This window comes from Halyomorpha halys, unplaced genomic scaffold (genome assembly GCF_000696795.3).
Source record: "Halyomorpha halys isolate HHAL.00 unplaced genomic scaffold, Hhal_1.1 Scaffold257.1, whole genome shotgun sequence".
NCBI classification, from domain to species: Eukaryota; Metazoa; Arthropoda; class Insecta; order Hemiptera; family Pentatomidae; genus Halyomorpha; species Halyomorpha halys.
The window spans coordinates 1385860-1406990 of record NW_027104967.1 but is presented as its reverse complement, the minus strand read 5'-3'; the positions used below and the strand labels follow the sequence as shown (position 1 = coordinate 1406990).

At 29.3% G+C, this 21131-nt stretch overlaps 3 protein-coding genes and 1 long non-coding RNA gene across 17 annotated transcripts in view; 2 read left to right on the top strand and 2 right to left on the bottom strand.

The window, feature by feature from the left end:
* Positions 1-450: 450 nt before the first annotated feature.
* Positions 451-9759, bottom strand: cnir (cornichon-like protein). 2 transcript variants are annotated; one of them, XM_014419995.3, is made up of 5 exons: positions 9442-9759; positions 8990-9058; positions 5943-6055; positions 5722-5862; positions 501-2192 (listed from the first exon to the last, which is right to left on the bottom strand). In XM_014419995.3, exons 1-5 carry the CDS (start codon positions 9511-9513, stop codon positions 2126-2128), a joined length of 462 nt encoding a protein of 153 aa, XP_014275481.1. In that variant the 5' UTR covers positions 9514-9759; the 3' UTR covers positions 501-2125. The 2 variants fall into 2 exon arrangements, with proteins under 2 accessions (XP_014275480.2, XP_014275481.1); XM_014419994.3 differs by lacking the exons at positions 5722-5862; positions 5943-6055; positions 8990-9058; positions 9442-9759 and adding an exon at positions 5051-5596 and having other exon boundaries at positions 451-2192.
* Positions 9760-12762: 3003 nt separating this feature from the next.
* On the top strand, positions 12763-17778 carry LOC106680371 (coiled-coil domain-containing protein 97). The gene is made up of 5 exons (XM_014420035.3): positions 12763-13148; positions 13219-13394; positions 13468-13641; positions 15666-15791; positions 17457-17778. Exons 1-5 carry the CDS (start codon positions 12828-12830, stop codon positions 17629-17631), a joined length of 972 nt encoding a protein of 323 aa, XP_014275521.1. The 5' UTR covers positions 12763-12827; the 3' UTR covers positions 17632-17778.
* Positions 13452-20923, bottom strand: LOC106680372 (uncharacterized). Of its 5 annotated transcripts, XR_010843218.1 has the most exons (6): positions 20783-20923; positions 18648-18815; positions 17902-18174; positions 14681-14789; positions 13784-13887; positions 13481-13586 (listed from the first exon to the last, which is right to left on the bottom strand). It is a non-coding gene; the product is annotated as an uncharacterized lncRNA (long non-coding RNA). The 5 variants fall into 5 exon arrangements; XR_010843219.1 differs by lacking the exon at positions 13784-13887 and having other exon boundaries at positions 13452-13586; XR_010843220.1 differs by lacking the exon at positions 14681-14789.
* Positions 20906-21131, top strand: part of LOC106680370 (testis-specific serine/threonine-protein kinase 6) — a 30489-nt gene continuing 30263 nt past the window's right edge. For 8 of the 9 annotated variants that reach the window (XM_024364377.2, XM_024364374.2, XM_024364375.2 and 5 more), the window contains exon 1: positions 20906-21044. The gene's annotated coding sequence lies outside the window, so the exon portion shown is untranslated. The remainder of the gene's footprint in view (positions 21045-21131) is intronic. The other variant, XM_067046679.1, reaches the window with a different exon arrangement.

Here is a 21131-nt window from a genome sequence, read left to right as displayed (position 1 = left end):
TTATTAGTTGTGTTCTCACACTAAACTAGACGACAATTTGTTGAAGTGTAAATTCATTTATTTCATGAAAATCTATAAAATATGTTTGTGGCAGAAAATAACAAATTGTTTACATCTTTATTAGTGGTACCTATTTTCTCTCCCCTTCTGCCCTACCTCCTTTTTCTCTCCTAATCTTCCAAGTTGTCCAGTATTAGATTTATTTATGGTAGCCCTATGGATATTGCAAAAGATTTTAAACCCTTACTTCCAGAGTTTGTGAAAATTATTTAGAAGTAGATTAAAATCCTTATGACATTTACAAAACACTAAAATAAATCAAATACAAAAAATTTCCACAATATATAAACAAACTATTAGTATGTTTAAAACTAAGAAAACTGAAATATTTAAAAAGTACAAAGGCTCGTAATATTAAATGTTTATAACATATTATTAGTTATCAGAAATGATTTATTTGACGAATGACAGTTTACGATAATACACATTTCTATATTAATAATTAAAACACCCCATTACAAAATTCATTCTTGCTTAATTATAAAATTTAGAACAAATTTAATTTTGGGCAGGATAAAATCTTAAAAACTACACTTAAGTGATAGCAGACACAAATTTTAATGATTAAATATTTAAAGAAAATTTGATTTGAGGAAGTAAAATGATTATAAAATAAAATTAGCAGTGAATAACACTACTAAGTATAAATTTATATCGTTCTTGATATTAATAAGAGAAGTTAAGAATGTTACAAAACATATTGAACATACATTATCATCTGATATTATAACATCAGAAAAAATATTTAGATAATTTACATTGATCATACACCAAACAGCTATTTCCAAAACTTCCTAAGGTGTATTACTTGTTAGAGACCTTGTACATCTTACTTTAGCCTTAGTAACCTATCCTACCTTAGTATAATCATTATAATTGTTAACAATTAATAATTTGTATTGCCAAGAGGCACTCACAATTAACAACAAAATTAATAAACACTTTAAAAGACCATATGAGCGTGTATTTACTTTAGTGAGATTCCATTCAAACATAAATATATATTTTTTTAAATTTATCTAAACTGATAAATTGCCATAAATTAGTTATACAATATTATTTTATCTATCAGTCTAGCAGTACTAAAAGACTAGAATAAAAAAAGGAATTGTAATAGAGAGACATAACACACTATTGTACAAACTTCAAATATAAAATAATCAGTCAGAAGGACTATTATTATCAGCTAATACTTCTTATAGTGTTTATATAACAATAACGAGAAAACAATAAATATAATTTTCGATACCATAGAAGCTGAGAAGAATGTTGACCCATAGCTTCCAGTATCATTTTGCGTTTTTCAGGAGAGGTTACATAAATATATTGAGAAGTAAAGTGACTCAAAAGAAGATCAACGCAAATGGAATATTTTCTGAGGATATTAACACTCTCCAGAACATAAATCTTGCAATAATCAGGAACAGCTTTTTTGCCAGTTAGGTGCATTAAAGCCCTATAAATGGCTGAATGATTAGAATGGCCCGAGACACCATAGGCATCGAAAGTTATCAAAGTATCTATACATAATGTTTCTACAAATTGAAGAACAATATGTCCTATGATAAGAGGACTCCATGACACTTTTGGGTTATCCGGGAGTAACCCATGCCTGTATAAACGAATGTTTTCATCATTAAGACCTAGCTTGCGACAGCTCATCCACAATTCTTTGCTTCTTTTACTTCCCTGTCCTTCGTAATTACCATCACTTAGACATATTAAATATACATCAGGGGTTACACTACTCAGGTGGGTGATCATTGGCCCAAAAAACATGCATTCATCATCAGGATGAGCGGTCACTAAAAGAACTCTTTTAGTCCCGATGATACTCTTTTGAAATATTTCACCTTTACCGATGAATATAATGTAATTCGATATAACATACAATAAAATTAAAATACCAAACAGAGGCAAATAATAACTGAAAAAACAGGATTCCTTTAAATTAAGACTTAAACTATTTATATCCAATGATGTTTTCTCTGATGTTCGTGGAACAAAAGGCATTGGACCAATAAAAGTGAATAAGCTGGTATTCGTGTAGGCCATCTTCATTCACTTAAAATTCAGGTACATTTGTTGTACTCCTTTCCAGAGGATTATCTTTCAGAATAACTAAAATGAGACTGAAAAAACAAAATAAAGAAAGAATCGATTGATAACTTGATACAATATTTAAATTTATATAAAGAAATAGGTAACACACAGGGGAAGGTCAGGTAACATAGGACCCTAGGTAGCCTGGGACATTGAAATTCTTGGATTATGTAATACTGCATATACAAGAAAATAAAAGTGTTTAGTAATAAAATATTTTAAGTAATTAATAATTAAACACTTTATTCACAGCAAATGGAAGTGTTTAATAGTTAAGCACTTAAATTCTTTACAATGTTAAATAACACAAACAAAGTATAGAATATTGATAAATGTTAAAAAGTCATCTACAAAGAACACTACAGTTTGATTATGGCACTAACATTGTAAACACTTTAAGTGATCAACTGATAAACACTTTCATTTGCTGTAAATATATTGTTGTAAATATACTATTAAGTTGTTTTGATAATTTTCTTAGCTGTGGATAGTATTTAAAAGTCAAATGAAGGTAAAGGAACTAAAAAAGTTATTAAAAACAAAAAGATTGAGAGACTGAGTGCATCACCTGTGAAGAATGGATCCAATGCTATAAATGCAAAGATTGGGTTCATAAAGACTGTGTTTATATTGATATATCAGAGCAATATTACAACTAGATGTGTGTAAGGTCAAAAAACGTTTGGATCACTATTAACAATGTAAGTGAAGGTACCCAAATGTGTGTCCACGTCTATCCATCATTTTTTATACAATAAAAAATTCAAGGCTTAAGTAATTTTAATATTTTTTTGTTAAAATAATATTATAATATGAACGCCCTAGTTATTTTAAAATCTCTCTATATATAAAAGAGAGCAGTTGAATCTTTGTCCTCAATAGACTTTGTTATTACTTGACCGATTTACTTTTACTTACGGCTTTTTGTTATGTTCCATTTCGCCGTGGGAAGGTTTAAAGATGATGAAATCATGAGATTTTTGAGTAGAAAAAAGTTTATGAACAGAATTAAGCTTAAGGTTCGGAGTAAAGTAGTTTGGTTAATTTTTTCAGAAAAAAGAAAACCATATTCGTTTTCAGGGTTCTCTCAAAGTACTAAATACCATTTTTGGAAGAAATTAAAAATCATTCATTTTTCACTTCGATTCCATCCGTGCATTTTTTTTCACACTGTCGACTATTTTTCACATAATCGTTAATAACTCCACTTCCTTTTATCCGATTGTCAGGTTCGAAAGCTGTCAGAACCGTTGGAAAGCTGAATGTCTGCATTTATAGCAGAAATCAAAAAAAGTTAAATTTGATCCTTTTTTGAGGGGAAAATGTAGGTTTTTAACGAGGGAAAAAAATTATCAAGTTTTATTTTATATCTCCGGTTCTAATGTGTTTAATTAGACCCGGTTTGTGCCTTTTGGTGCAGTTTTTTGAGCCCTAAAAAAGTGCCAAGTTTGGTGTGCATCGGTCGAGCAGTATTGAAGTTATTTTAGATTTTTAAAAAGAAATCTATGGTCGATGTAGGGCGAAAATTTCGGACTAAAAAATTTTATGGTCCGATTTTTCTAAAAATTCGTATATAGGGGTTCCTTGAGGAGCTGATACGAATATCAACTTTGTTTCACTCCTAAAAAATCTTTTACCGCAATTTATACATTAACTCCGTCTGATGTTTTACAATATTTTGAAAATTACGAGGCACAGGAAGGGTTCTTCTTTAAAAACTATTTATATTTTAGGTAGGATATACATGAAAAATAGAATTGCCTGAAAGAAGAAAAAAAAGATTATTCCTGGATGTTATGTTATTACTGGACTGATTTACAAGGGGTATTTTTCGAAATTTTTCTAGAATGAACTTTTGAATTACTGAACCGATTTACTTGGAGGTTATTTATTTTTTATTTTTAAATACTAATTTTCACTACTAAAAAATAGTTTAACACACTTTCATATGTCATTTGGTCTGGTTACGTGCATTTTTTTCAAAATGTTCCATTTCGCCATGGGAGTATTTAAAGATAATGAAACCCCCAAAAACAAATATTTTATAGAAAATTGAGAGTTTAATACAATAAAATGAATTAGTGGACTTTTTTAACGCCCAACAAATATTTTACCTATTTGATATGCCAATGAGTCTCAGTTGTTTGGGTATAGTTTAGTTTACATGGGTATTTTGAAGCACAGTGAGAGTTTTTGATTCAAAACTATATATGTTACTACATCTTAATGTTAGTTATTATTATTATCTTTACTTAAACCACTGCAAAGTATGGTATAGATTCGTTGAGTAATGTTGTAGCTATTAATATTTTTTTTTTAAATTATGATTGCAACTTTATAGCATGTATTGGTTAATTTATGTTACCAAAATATAATAATAAAGTATTTGATAATGTTTAATTTTTAACTAAAAAATTAATGAACTTTAAGAAACTATCGATTATATTCACTATATATAGGCCTCAAATTTACAGCTTATAACGCTGGTACCAACCAATATGCCATTTATTTCAACGTTTCTTCCATGAGATGCTAAGAATGAATGTCATCGAATATATTGGATCAATTTATGTCACCAAACCATAATAATAAAGTACATGTGTACGTTAATTTAACTAAATACATAAATTTATAACAAACTATATCCATTAAATCTATACACACCCGCAAATGTAGCAATAGCGAACCATTGCTGAGTCAGCTAGTTATTTAAAAATTTCATTATAAAAATAAAATTAGTTAATAAATCACTTTATAAAATTGTTAACCATGAACTATTTAATACACAAGATCATATTAAAATAATAAAATTATATTGACTAAAGGAATGAATAATATTATTTAAAATAGGGACCATATCAACAGTCATTTATAAAACATCTATCACCTTTAAAGTTTTAAAAAATATTTGAATATTTTGTTCTTCAAATAGGAGATAGATATTTGTAATTTACATTCTTCTAAACAAGGCGATGTGTGTGTTCAAAAAGGCCAAATTTAATGTATCATGTAGGAAAGGAGTATGACTGAGAAATTATAGAACCTGACAAATCTGAATATGTTAACAAGTTTAAAATTCACAATGCACTTTCATCCATAAGTGTACCCACACTAAATAGGAAGCACTGATTAGTGGTTGACCTTCATTTAATACAGTAAATAAAAAGATACTAAAAAATATAACTTGGTTTTATGAAGTGATTCGTTAATAGTAGGCACTGCAATAATTAGAATACTGTTATAATGCTTTCACTATTTCCAATTTTAGTCATTGTCTCAAGTGACCAAAAAGTGATTTGGTTTTGTTTTAGTATTTAATTATAGATTGCACTTTCCTGTTCTTATCAGGCACAAAACATAGTCTTGTGGTTATGATAATGTTCAGTTTCAGTGAACAGATGTTTTTTATACTTTGAATTTTCTGATATATTTCTACTCTTTACAGAAACAAACTCATGTGAAATTAATAAATAAAAAAAAAATATAGTAAATAAAAATTCCCAACATAAAATGTACAAAAATTTTTTTTTAAAATATAAGAATAATATTTAAACTCACCAATACAGATAAACAAAAAAAGATAACAGATACCATCCAACAAATATAATACTGTTTTTCATGTAACGCTTTAATTGACCTCTACCGTGAATTTCTGTTGGATCATAAACTCCAATATTACCTGATGGGACAGTGAGATATCTAAAATATAAACAAATGGAATATAACGTGGCCTAAGTTTTTTCGAGTAATACAGTAACTAATGAATAATATTATCTTACTCATAAGCCATCCATGAAACTGGCAATACATTTGCAAGAGCCAAATAATAATATCCATAGATTAGGAACACCGGTATCAATATCCCATGTGCTATTAATTTTGGTAGTGTCCACTGAAACAATATATATAATAATTAAAATAAATAACATGATGTACTGAAATTAATGGCAGTCTGGCTTCTAACAAATACATATTATCTTTATTCCTCAAAATAACTCTTAAGCATTATTGTTTCTGGTCACTGATCCTCATCTTCTGAACTTTATAATGTTGATTGGAAGGTTTAATTGAAAACAAAATAAAATAATTCCTCAAGTCACTATTATTTATATTCGTCAATTATTAAACCAACCTTTTTTTTACTATCTTATAAATATATTTCAATTGTTAAATGTAGCTCCAATTTGCCACACTTACAGGTATGTAAGAATAATGTTATCTTATCTCAAAAAAGATTATTCCCTAATACCACTAAATAAGGGAAACGGTGCTACTATTTAACCAGTGTAATATACTTATAAAATAATTAAGTAAGTATTACAAAAAGGAGCTAATTTTAATTAATTAATTTTTAGCTATCTTCAGCCTGCCATGAATATGGGTCTTAAATTTAATAATATAATGATTTATGTATTTCATTTTGTTTTAAATACCCTTTCAGAAGAGCAGTTAAAAGTTTTCAACACTTGTATTTATATATTTATATTCACTATGTTCACATTAATTCATTTAAAAGAAATTTATACACCTTGACCATAACCAACAGTAGGTTAACTTGTCTAAATGCTCCTTTCAGTTCATAACCTTGATTTTCTAGGACAAGAATTAAACTCTATAGGAGTCAGGGGTACTAGAGCTATAGGATTGGCAAGAAAGTAATTTTGGTTTGCACCACTAGATAGTGTTATGTATTTCGTTATTGTTTTGGTCAGAATTATTTCTTTTAAGATTTGGTAGACAATATCTTTAGATTGCTATAAAAACAATTGACATGTAATTTTGTTTACAGCTGTCAGTTTATGGTCAGCTTTAACATGGAGTACAAAAATAAAAATGTTTTTACAAATTTTACTTTCTTATTTTCTTAAAAGGAAGAAAGTGGCTAAGGCTTACAAAATACGAAGCTTATGGTGTTAATTGTTTAACAGAATGCACGCATCAGAAATAAAAAATTTCATTCAACCTTCTAAAGTTGATGATGAAAAAATGAAAGCCTTACAATTATTCAATAATTGAATCGTCATAAAGCTATGTGATATGTTGCAGAACAGTTAAATGATTGAATCAACAATTGAAAATCATAAAAGATGTCTTGGACTGAAAGAAATTCATCGAAAATAACAAATCAATATCTGTGATACACATTTCAAACGTGATGCAATTAACCTTTTTTTTTTAAATGAAATTCACTAGTGATAACAAATTGGTTGAGTACAATAACAAAAATTGAAAAAATTTGTGGTCCAACCATGATGAACCAGCACAAAGTATATCAAAAGCTGAATAGCATCAGAAAAAGACAATGCTGTCAATTTGGCAGGATTACAAAGATGGTGCTGTGAGTGGTCTTTTAGTGAGGTAGAAATAAATGTTTTCTATAGTAATTAGCTAAATATCTTCCATTCTGTTTGATGACCTTTAACCATCTTTCTGGTAACTTCACAATCCTGCATTAATAGAACTTCTGAGAAGGACAGCAAAAAATCCTATGAAGTATGATTTAAGGTCAACTTTATTACTGAAATTTTTACCATAGACTTCAAAATAAATTATAATCCGATGGTGTGAGATCAAGGCTAAAAGGAGGATATGACATCACTTCCTAATCAACATCCAATAATTTGTGTTCCTAGAGATTGTGAAAGTAGTTTAATCTAGTCTATATCTATTGAGAAGAATTTAACATGGGGGAGATAACCTTCGCTAAAATCAACAGAGTTAAGTAAAAAATTCTTTATGGCATTCTGAAGAATGATCTGTAAGTAATTTTTATGAAAACTTGGTACACAGATCAAAGATAGAAAACCTGAGCATATGCCTAAGCCAGCTTTCATTGCCCTACATTTAAACAGAAACCAATATTCATTCTTCACAGCATAAGTATCATGTATTCATGTACATAAGAAAATTTACGGTAATCAAGTAAAATCCAACAATAATTGTTGAATTACCATTTTAAAAAACATTTCATGCTGTTTAAATCAGGAAGGATATTTATAGAATTACAATTTGTTATGGTTATATTAAACTATAATAGTGGCACATGCAACTCAATAAAACAAAACCAAGATAAAGCCATAAAAAGATTGATTGGGAAAGTAAAATAGCATAAGGCCAAACACACGCACATAGGGATGCACAGTGTAAGGCATGAAAATTTCTGTGAAATGTTAAATGAAAAGCAACAGAGTACATCAAGACTGTATTTTATTATGAGGTATAGATAGTTGACCACATGAGAAGATGGTAGGGGGTGACCTGAATTTCAAGTCGAAACATTGGCACAAATAAATAAGTTTTTGCTGATCACACCCCCTACCATCTTCTCCTTATATCAGTATTTAATCTTAAAATTTTTTATATCTGTCCGTATTCTAATTTGGAATGGTTGGACTTAAGAAACACTTTGGATACACATATACAAGAAAAAACTGAATCGTATTAACAAAAATATATGAATGTATAAGCATGTCACAGCTTTGCTAAAGTAGTGGCACAAATGAAATAAAAGTATTGTTTTGAATAGGAGTTGGACGTATTCCAAAGCAAGTAGTGTAGATTGTGACTACTTTCTCTACTGGGGTCCTCCTACACTGTCCCACAGCCAGGAGTTTAGTCACAAAGTAATTCTAGTTTATGGTACAATTAATGGAATATCTGAAAAATATATATGTAGTTTGTCAGATGTACTCACTATTAAAGCAAAGCACTGTTTAATACATTAAATCCAGTGAAATACTGAATTTCCATATACTTTCTCTTGAATAGAAATATATCAGGACTTATATAAGTCACAGAAAATTATAATAAATCAATCTATACATACAAAGTTCAATTTAGAGCAGCATTCTTGTTCATTCACATAATCACACTCAAGATCTGAGAGAGTAATGACCTATTGTTAATTTCTTTAGTAAAGGAAAATTTAGTTTAATAAGTGATAAATGCAATGATTGAAAAATAGAAAATAAGATTGAAACATGAATAAGTATGTTTTCAAATTAATTTAAATTTTACATTAGCTATAAAAGGAAAAAATAGATACAACAATATAAAATATAAAATGAATAATAATTAGGTACAATGCAATTATACAAAGAACTAGCTTCTCTTTAAATACTAGAAATAGATAATAATAATATTAAAAAACACAATGATTTGTTTTCTTTAATTACACTTCAGAATATGGTAATTCATCTTGTAGGTCATATTTTAGCATTTAAACATAGATTTTTTTTTTCAAGAATCTATAGATCCAAAACAAAAAATAAAGGATACAAAATAAACCAGTAAAAATAATACTGCTCCAGTGTCAAGAAGTGCAAAGGCAAGGAGCAAAGCTTCTGACATTATTAAGACACCAAAAGGTATCTAAGTCAAAAGTTCATCAGTGGCATAACTTCATAAAATGTTGAAAACAAGAATACCAAGGCTTCAATACAAAGATGAAGCAAAATCAATTCAAACAAACAAAACTGTTACATAGCATCAACTGAGTATGTTAGTATAAATGATTAAATGCGAAACTTAGAGAATAGAATATTTCTATTAAAATAATAAGAACATCAAATATATAAAATAAAATCCAAATTCAACAATTACATAAAGGCTGTCTACAAATCGAGATTGACATTCACTAATGATCGCTAGACGGAGTGTATACCTAGTCCGATGACCAATATTATAATAATCGATTAGACCATTCCATGAACATGCTTACTAAAATATTTATTCCTTATCTTAAATTGGTGATAAGAGCCCATTCAGAATCTTGTCTGATAATTTTACTGGGTTATGAATTTTGGAGAGAACCATAATTTGGTGGGGTTTTAATTTCGGGGAATCTTCAAACCAGGAAATTAGGAAAATAATACCTTATTTATAATGAGGTGTAGATAGTTGACTATAGATTAATAAGTGGAGGTGGTCGGGGGGGGGGGTGCGATCAGTAAAAAACACAAATAAACAAAAAATTATTTATTCGTGACGACGTTTAGGCACTCTTGAGTTTAGCCAGAATCTCTGCCTAAACCTCCCTGATGAATACCTGAAACTCAGGTCGAAACATCACCACGAATAAATAATTTTTTTATTTGTGTTTTTGCTGACCGCGCCTCCTTTAAAATAAACCAATTTTCGACTTACGAAAACAAATTACTATCACACGTTACTATCGGACACAATTTAATTTGACTTGTTTATATTATAATAAAAAATAATTAAAAAATCCTCATAATAATTAAAATATAAATAACTGAACATCTTTCTCCAAACTAAATGTATACCTGATTATGATGAAATGATTAAATTAACATTTTTTAATAATTATCTTGAAATTAGTTTCAGCTCGTGTAAAGAGTCAGCTTATATTACTACTGTGTTGTATAAATTGAAAGGTAATGAACATTCACTCTAGTAATACTATACTTGTATTGAATATTATTTATGTAAACATAAAGGCAGATAGTTTTTTTTAATTTTCTTTTAAATATTTTTATGGCATTGGAATTTTCCATACAGGTTTAAATTTATTTGTATTCCCATTATTTGCACCATGGTTGAAGGCCGAAGTTTTTCATTTTGTGGGACCACCACTCAATGAAAAAAGACAACGCACCAGGCCAGATTCGAACCAGTACAATAAATCTCAGAATGGTAAGACAGTACACAACCACTGAGCTACGGACGGCCCAAAGGCAAATAGTTTATGTAACCCATTTTTGTAATCTTTCTTATCACGCATCCACTGACACTCCTATTGATGATTTCTGAACGCTCCGCGACAAAGTTTGGTCCAGTTAACCACGGATTTACTTTTACTTTTGAACAGATGGTGTTATTACGTCTTGCCATTAAAGTTTATGATCTTAGTACGGCCCCTTTGAGTTGCTACTGTGTATTATTTAATTGCCTGGTTCCAATTTATGATTTGAAGACCGAGATGTGAATACGATTTACAATTTTACGTAAACTTTCAGACTCATTATGGTCCCTAGTTATAATGTTTTGTAACTTAATATTTATTTCTCTCCATTTTTACCTTATTGTACTTGTGTGTAAGCTGAAAATTACTATCAACTCTGACTTAATAAAGTAAGCCAAGGTATCAATAACATGATTTCTGTGATAACCCTCTTATTAATCCCTTCTAATCACTTGAATATAAAAACAATAAATGGTTCTTTCAATACTTTTTACTTATAAATTGTTTAATTGTAATTTATGTAAATAGGTTACCTTTTAGGGATTATAATAGGCCTTAGAAGCCTACCGCTACGAATCAGGCCAACTACAACAATCAGCTCCAAAATTCTCGGAGCCCCCAGTGGATGCATTGCATGGTTAAGCCTAATAGACAAGAAGGAAACAATTACAGTCGAGGTCGCGCACAGGTCAGATTGGACGGCTGTAGTTGTCAGGCGGGCCTTGGTCGATATCAACGTTTTGAGTCACAAAAAAGTCGCAATCAAGTCGACTACAAAGCTTTAGGTATTGACGGACTGTGTCTTGCGAATCATAGATCGCATGAATGTAGAACAGATCGAAATTCTTTGAAATGCAGATTTTGCCACAAAATTGGCCACTTATCAAAAATCTGCCTTACCACATTGCTACAGAAATCGAAAACCAACACCTTGTCTACTCAGCACTGCCCGGGAGAAGAATAAACTCTATCAGATACAGAATACGGAATCGGAAGAATTCAAAATTCAGAAGATTTATTCAAGAAAATGGCCACGAGACCTGCTAATGTAAAATGTCATTAAAGTGCTACCAATGGGTAGTTTCTCTACACGCCTGTAACACTCCATTTTAACTAAGATCAAATTTACTGAATGTATAATATAATATACAGTTGTAAATTTCAATAAAGATATTATTAAAAAAAAATAAAATAAGATTTATTCAACTTAGGATCTGACCGAGATAAATACTTTGTGACTGTTAAACTAAACAGCAAACCACAAACATTCGAAGCCGGCTTAGGTCCTTAATCTCCGACCCTGCCTTCAGAAAACTTAGTTTCGATACTCCGTTGGAGCCAACCACAGTCTCATTTCGCTCTTATTCAGACCACATTATCAAGCCTGTGGGTAAAGTCACGCTCACGATCACCTAAGAGAACAGAACGATAGATGCTGAGTTGTATATAGTACCTGCAGGCCATGATACATGGGCGAGTTTGGATTCGTGGTCTTCGAATCAGCTATAATGAAATAGACAAGGAATAGCATTCATCATGCATGTCCCTTTCATTTAACTCAGTGACGACCCTCGAATATTTTGTGCTAATTATTTACCCCCGATACTTCTGTAAAAATATATGATGAAACTATTATATTAAAAGGAGTATAATGTAAAATCTTATGGATGTTTTTATACTGTTTACTGTTTACACTAAATATATGAAAGTTAAATAGTTTTTCCTCCCGATTTTTAAATCGTAGGGTTATTTAACTTTATGTAAATCGTAAAATAGTAGATATGATGACACAAGCATTAGGGATCTAATACTTCATATATTCTACCCTTTTCATGAATAATATAGGTCGCTCTTGTTATCTGTGAAGTATGAACTTGATGCATGTAGCTCTATGGCAGATAACAATCGTTTATATTCTAAACATTTAATTTTCTGTTTTGAGTATGGTTTTCATTTAATTATGGAAGTTGATGTACCAACAAGCGATACTTCAACTGTAAAAGTTAATGATTTGCGATATAATATGCTTGATCATCTATCTCAAAATACTGAAGTTTATTTCAAAAGCCAACAAATAAATGATCCTGATTTGACGATATCAGAAAAACGTCTTATTGCAGAATCTATATTAGACAAGAATCCTGGATGTTTTCTATCTAGGTTTGGGAAGTACCTGATGGAAAAACATTTGGAATATTTTGCCCACTTAGCTCCTAATAACTATGAAGTAAATTATTATCTTCAAGATCTCCAAAGCAAATTTTCAAAAACTAATTCAAAGGTGTGTAATCATTTATTTACAACTTGTATGGTTTGATTCTATATTTTACTTGTCACTACTACTTTTTCAGTCAACTGTTCGAAATAGACGACTTGAAGCTCTTAGGAGATTGACATCTGAAAGTGAATATTTCTCAGATGAGCAGATGAGAAAAAGAAATCCTGTAATGTACGAAAATTTAGTCGGCCAATATTTAACTGATGAGGAAAAGCAACAACAGCAATCAAGTAAAAATGAAACAGACAGGTTTATTTTGAATATTTTATTATGTTAATGGCTTATTCGGGCTAACTTTTTTTTATAGAAGGACTATTTTCAGTTTTTTAAATTTTCTTCTTGATGCAATTGATGAAAAAGAGATTGAAGAACGGTTGAAAATGGGGAATCCTCTAGAAGAAGAAGAAGATAGTGATTCAAGTAGTGATGAGAATGATATTCCTAAAGGACAAAAGATTCAGCTTTGGGGAGAAAATTATGTAAACAAGGAAGAAAGGTACTTTATTTTAATGACTAAAGTAACTTTGTACAAATTGAAATGCATAGTTAAAAATGGAATATTACTTTCCATTATATGGAACAGGAAATTATAATAATTTTTACTTATATATCAGGGTAATAAGTATTTTAACACTTACTACCATGAAATAAGGTTTAAACATGGAATATTTTTACAGACAGTTAGAGATTCTTCACATGGTTAAAAATTTTTCTTTAATCTTCTTAAATTAAGTATAACTTTCTGAAATAAGTGTATATTAATTATTGTTCAAAGGATTATACTATTAGATATTAATTAAACATAATTAATATCTAATAGTATTATCCTACTGAAATAACAATTTCAAAAGATTTAACCCTTTTTCGCTTTAAGGTCTGACTCATGGAAAGCATGGGATATATCAAAGATATTAAAAAAATCATAAGGTAGATATTTTAATGTTATGTAAGGATTTTTTTAAGGTAAACAAAATTAAATAAGTTATGGCCAAGAAAAATGACAACGTGTACTGTAATAAAGATTTTAAGGATTGAAAAAGGGTTGAATTTTTCCTTATAATAATGCAGTTGATATTTAACCATGATACTAGTAACAGTTTATGGTATGAAGTTTGACATTTTTCGCTAAATGATATTTTGGCAATGATTTTTGTGGTACAAGCATTGAACCTTCAGGTTCCTTTTGCTTTATTATTATTAATGTAAAGATAAAATGGATCATAGGTTTGAAATTTTATTAATTACAAGAAATTTTTTATAATTTGAGAAATTAAAAAATAAAATAATTAAATATATCTGATATATTTGTTAGAGTGGCATTTTGATAAAAAATTTACTGTATTGTTAATATTGAAAGATTCAAAAGAAAGCTTTGATTGTCTTAAATATATGTTAATAACTTGACCGTTATTAACATAGTAAAGTTTTTTTTACAAATTCATGGATCAGGACTAAAAACCACAAAACAAATTAGGTTTGTTTCAATGATGAATCCTAAACTTTGTAGCACCTAATAGGATCAGTGTTGGATACACCTGAATGATATCTAGTTCTGAATCAGACCACTAGTCCTAGCTCAGATCCTGTTAATATGACTGTTTTGACTATCAGAAATGGTTTTGAACTATGATGGATTTGTGTTGGCTGGAACATATGTTCAACAGTTTAATTATTGGTACCAAGATTGCCAAAACATGCACACATATAGCCACCATTTTTCTGATTGTTAAACTCTTTGTTGTAACAAACTTGTATTAATACAGACCAGAGGTATAACTTTAATGAAGTTCACTCATACATTGTTCATACTTAACTCATAAACTGTTTATAGTTTACTCATAAACTTTTCAGTATATATTGAAGCAGTGAGAAAAGTTCGAAAGAAAGGTCTTCTACCTTCCTTTTATTTAGTTCCAGAAATAACAATGAACGGGAACATGTGAACATTATAAAAAATATAAGAAGATGGTCAGGGTTGCGGTCAAAAAAGAACAAATAGTTTATAACTATTTAATGTCCGACGTTTCACTCCATTTTGCAGGGCTTCATCAGGGCTGTTCAAAGCGATAGGTTGAACAGATATTGACAATCAATCAGATATATATATATAAAATAATAATTATGAGAGATAGTTGACCGTGGATGGTGAATGAGGAGAAGGTTGGGGGTGCGGTCAATGAGAAACAAAAATAAGTTAATCGTACTTATTTGTGTTTTTCATTGACTGCATTGTGGTTGTTATCTTGTTTTGTTTTTAGCCCTGAAGAAGGCTAGAAACTCTAGCCGAAACGTTGGCACATTAAAATAAGTTAATCGTACTTATTTGTGTTTTTCATTGACCGCACCCCCAACCATCTTCTCCTCATAAAAAATAAATTTTTATGAGAAAAACTCATAAAGTGGACCAATAGCAGGTTAAATTTGCAGATATTTAACTTACTCTTTCTGATTTGATTATAAAGGATACAATTATTTTCAGAAATAATGTGAGTAATTAATTACAAAATTTTCTTTTTTTAGTACAGAAAAGGATGTCAAGAGGCCTACTGCTATAACAGATAATGAGAAAGCACTGTTTATGAATGAATTTAGGTCACATGTGTTCTCAGAATTTCTCAATGGAAGGGATAGTGAATTTGATTATAGGTAAGTTTTTATATTTATTTTCTAAATATATTTTGGAAGCATCTGATATCAGTAGGCTTGTTCCAATAGGAGTTTTTACCTCAAAAATTATACTTTTTGTAATTATACTCAAAAATCACAGTACAGTACAGATAAACATATATCTATTTACAGATAAGTTAGGTATGATGAACTGTGTAATATTTTAAACAAGAGTTTATACCTCTTTAGGGAACCTCAGAATCTTAAAATTTCACTCACATCATACATTTTAGAAACAAGGTACAAGTTTAATTCTGTCTTTATCTGTAGTCAAATTTGTGTTTGGGCATAATTAATCAAACTGTGTTTGCTCATCATACTTTCTAATGATGAAATCTTTAGGGATTCTGTAGATTGAGACTTGGTTCCATATCGATTTTTATTAGATTCTGTTCATTTAGTGTCGATTTTATTCTGAACTATTAATCATTAACCTTAAAATATAGCTTTATAAACTTGATTAGCATGGATATGAATGATTGGAGTGATAGAATAGTGGTGTATGACATACATTCAGAGGACATCCAAAAGGAGCAGTAGTGTATGACCACATTAAGAATAGAGATTCTCATTTTTGAGAGCAAAAATATAAGTAAATGAAAAATAAAAGTATAAGTAAAAAAAATATTGGACATATATAAACATATTGGACCAAACCTAATCTGTGTTCTTAGAAATGATTTATCTATTGTTAATTGTTTATCATAAGCAGCAATATTGTCTCTACTAGTTTCATTACACTTTTTGGTAAAGACATCATTGATTGTATTTGTAATCAAGAAAACAAACCACATGGCAAGTGTAAAACTTCTTAAATGTGTCCTGACGTTTCGGCCTATGTTTAATGCCTTCTTCTATGCCATGAAAGATACAATGAAACTATAAAGAGAACACACAATGTAGATGTAGTATTCTCCTTTGCAATTTATGTAATTTTTTATTAATTATTATGTATTTGTGTTTAATTCTTTGACATATTACTGTTTATTTATTCATTCCCTTGCTTCTATTGTTTTTATTGTTTTTTTATGTGTGAAAATATTTTGACATTTTATTAGTTTATGAATTAAAATAAAATTTTTATAGTAAATTAAGTTTTTGTAAAGGGCTAGAAAAGTACTACTTAGTGATATCTGGGTGTAATGAAGATAAAGAATAAATAAAACAAAATAAAAATGTATTATTTATAATATAAAATCTGATGATCGATTGTGATTCAGACCAAATCACATCTTTGCACAACTGTTGGTCTAATAATTGTACTTCCTTACAAAGTACTACTCTTACCCTTACTAGTACTCCTTACCCTTCCTAGGTTGTAACCATACAGATTTTATTTTTATTTAATATTAGTATTATATAATGGATTTATTTCTTCACTTCTTATGAAAAATAAACTATTTCTCGATTTCTTGTTTTATATTTATTCTTTTTTATTTTTGTATTTAATTGGTATCTTGTTTTTCTTATTCCTGATGAAGGCCTAAAACTTAAGCCTAATCGCAGCACATTAAATAAAGTTTTATTCTTGCTTTGTGATTTCTTCCTTAATCAAACCCTCAAGCTACTTTTTATAATACTTCTTAAGACCAGCAGAAAGTATAAATTAAAATAGAAAAATACTAATTCAGTGTTTCTTTTCAGCAAAGTGGATACAAATCATGACTATGATGATCTTGATATGCTTGAAATCGACCAACAAGATAAATATTTTGACTCAGAAACACCTGAAGTTCTTTCAGGTACTAGTTCTAATTCATCTATTTCCTTTGATCCTCCTAGAAACTTGACTCAGAAAATGGAAGATTTAGGAAAATAAAAATTGTTGATATATTCAGATAGAATATAATTTTTGTATAATGAACATTGGCATTCATTCTGTTTTATTATTGTATATAACTTTCTTTGTTTGACAGTGTATTGTTATCTTTTTTAAATTGTGATAATATATGTTATTTATTTTGTATTATATGTGTTTTATTTTTTCAAATAAGAATAAATACTATTACTTCAGTATACAATGTAATAGATAAAATTATTATTTTATACATGCTTCTTTTAAAATGAAAAATATGGATTGAAGACTTACCATTCACCTCCATTTCTGTCTAATATCTAGACCAGTTAGCATTTTTATTTGTCTTCAACATTGTGGATAATCCAACCACTGGTATAATGTATCTAAGATGTCTTTGCCTATAGGGAAGAACTTGTGCACTCGCCACCCTAGTTTCTTCTCTCCATACCTTAACAAACCTCTCCTACTGAGAACAAACCAAAAGGCAGTCTGGGACTTGTTAATGCACAACCAGGTTGGAAATGGGTTGAAACACTGAACGCTTTTTCCTCTGTTCTCAGACTCCTAAGGTAGGAATAAAGGAGGTTACTCGTTTCTTTAGGTTATCCTTTGACTGGGATGGTTTCTTATTAATTCCTGATTTACTTTGTAGGCAAATATATTGACAACTCTGTTGTGACTTGCTATTTAAGAATGAAATTTCTTCCAAAAAGTCATTTTTGAGATATAATAATCATTGTTAGAGTGCTACCAATGGGTAGCATTTTATAATGTACAGTTAATAGCAATAAATAAATAAAATAATAATCATTGTGTTCAGAAAAAAAATGCCCCTTTTTATATTTAGATTTGTTGCGAAACAGCTAATCCAATAATTTTCTTAACTTTAATGTTTTAAAATGCAGTACACTTAGTCCTATAATGGGATTAACTTTACATAGTAGAGGAAACATGGATTGGACTACTCTCAGCCTCAGTTTTCATAAATTAAAATACATTCATATAAGTTTTTGGTTTGAGAGTGGATAGCTTCCTACCTAGTTTACATGATGTGGTAAACTTATAATCTTGTAATATTAAAATAATTTTGAAAAAATTGATACGAGGAATTTCTTTCTGTAAAGCCAGGGGGGTTGGCGGGAGAACGTTTGCCACTGCGGCATCTCTCCTCTCCTTTTACCGTCAGCAAACTCATCTTAGATGCACTAGAATTTTAAAAAAATCATGTAATTATAAAAATAAAATTAATAATTTTAGTCTAGTTATATAGCTTACTAAGATCAAAATCCAAATTTCATTATTTTTTCATAATATTTCATAACTATCCATTTTTCTAAAAAACAAAATTATGTTTTACCCATTTATTATTTCCAGTATAAATTTCTATTGAATATAGCTAACACATAAGTGTACCTGTGAAAGCAATCTCCTTTTATGAAGAAAATATTGATTTTGAACATGAAAAACATTAATTTTTTTAAAAAACAGTAACCTGTACTAAATTAAACAACCGTAATTATTTAATAATATTACTGCTAATAAAATACAGTAATTATTTTAACTAGAATAGTAAGAGCTGATGAAGGGGTTTGCTATGAGAGCATTAGCCTTCTGAAATTGCTGGCAAAAATATTAATCACCTTCTCTACGATGGTTGCCTTCTTTAATTTATTTTCAACAAAAATGCTGAGATTATTTAAAATATATATATTCCGTTTGGAAACATTGGGTAAAAAAAGATATGTAATTCCGCTTTCCAAGAAATACCCCCACCATTTCATTGCTACTTCACAAAATTGATTTTTTTTAGACTGCTGAATAAAATTGGAGATGGTAATGTAAAAATTAGTAATCATAAATTAACTAATTTATGGAAAAAATAAATGAACATAAATAAATACATTTCCAAAACTCCAATATCCCTTTCTAGTACCCAATTGACTGGACAGCATTGAATTAAGATGAGATTCTCAGAAGGAATGAAATCAAAGAGAACAAGGATCAATTTTCTTTTGTTTAGGATAGGAGAGATATATGTTGTTTCTTTTTTTAAACATGCATAATTTTAATGTTGTGGAAGGAAAACCCAAAAAAGATCAATTTTTTCTGTTTTTAATTTCCAAAAGAAATTGAAGTGGCAAACCTTGAATTCGAGTTCAGCATCCCCAAAAATTTGGAAGTGTGAAATATCAAAAGCCCCTCCCCCCCCCTCATGTCTGGATTATCTTTTGATACATTTTCAAGTGAAAATTTTTTGTCCTCCATATTGTGGTAATGTTTATTTTGTTTGGATTTTAAAATTTTCTATTTTGTCCTATCCATCAACATATTTTGTCGCTTGAGGGTTGTGTCAAGACTGAAATAATTGTTCCGTCTGCCACTTAACATAATTTCAGGGAAATTTTTTATATATTATTTTTGTCTAGGAAGGTCAGATAAAACAAAACGCTTTTTATTTTAGAAAATTCCCTGAAAATCGGAAGTCCATTACTCTTCCAAATCGATTGGTTTGCACTCTAAGACAATATTATAACAATTATGTAGGAACAAAGACTAGTTTTAAAAAACCCAAACTTCTTGGTTTTCAAATTTGTTAAGTGATAGTTTATTTGAGGATGACCCATTTCGATGGTACCATATCAAATTTCGTCTATTTTTCCTGACACTTACACATCAATGCTTAGCCTGAATAGTGATATATCTGGCAAAAGAAAAGATTATTTTGTATTTGTAGTATCTTGTAGATGGTACAATAAAATATGGTTGTTTTTTGACAATCTTTCTGGCCATGGGATGGATCATAAAAGAAACCCCTTTGTATTGTAATATCTTTTTTCTATCAGGTCCATTTCAAAACAAAGCCAAAACTTTTTGATGAAAAATTTTCCACTATTCAAGCAAAACAGTAATAAGAAAAGTTAACTGTCTGATTGAGGCACAACTGGGTATTGATGTAAGAATTGTGCGGTATCAATTTTATCAAATGATATCTACTACGCATTATCATTGACACTTATTTTGCAAAAGCACAGCTCTGTGTACAAATGATCCAGTTTAATGTTTATGTGAAAATATTTTTTTTGTTTGAAATAAATATATTTTGAAATCCATTTTTTGAAAGGTTAGATTTTTTACTTAAATGGATTCATTCTATTGCTAATGTTGTACTAACCTACGTACTTGACAGTCGATTTTTGATGCTTACTAAATTTGAACCTTGAGGATTATTCCTAATAAACTGATACAACAGAAAAGTTAATAACTTCAGAACTAATTATTTACAGTAACATATGTTTAAGTTTTTATTTCAAATTTTCTTGTCGTAATGAATTACTAGTAAGTGTGAAATAACCTCTTTCCTTGTGATACCCTTTAACTAATACAAAAATGACGTAAAAATGATTAAGAAAAAAAAAATCGGACTCAGTAAAATCGTAAGTTTATTTCTTTTGTTATTGGTGGTTTTTTTTTTATTGAAAAATAATCTCTTTGGCTTGATAATAATCGAAAGTTGGCCTATT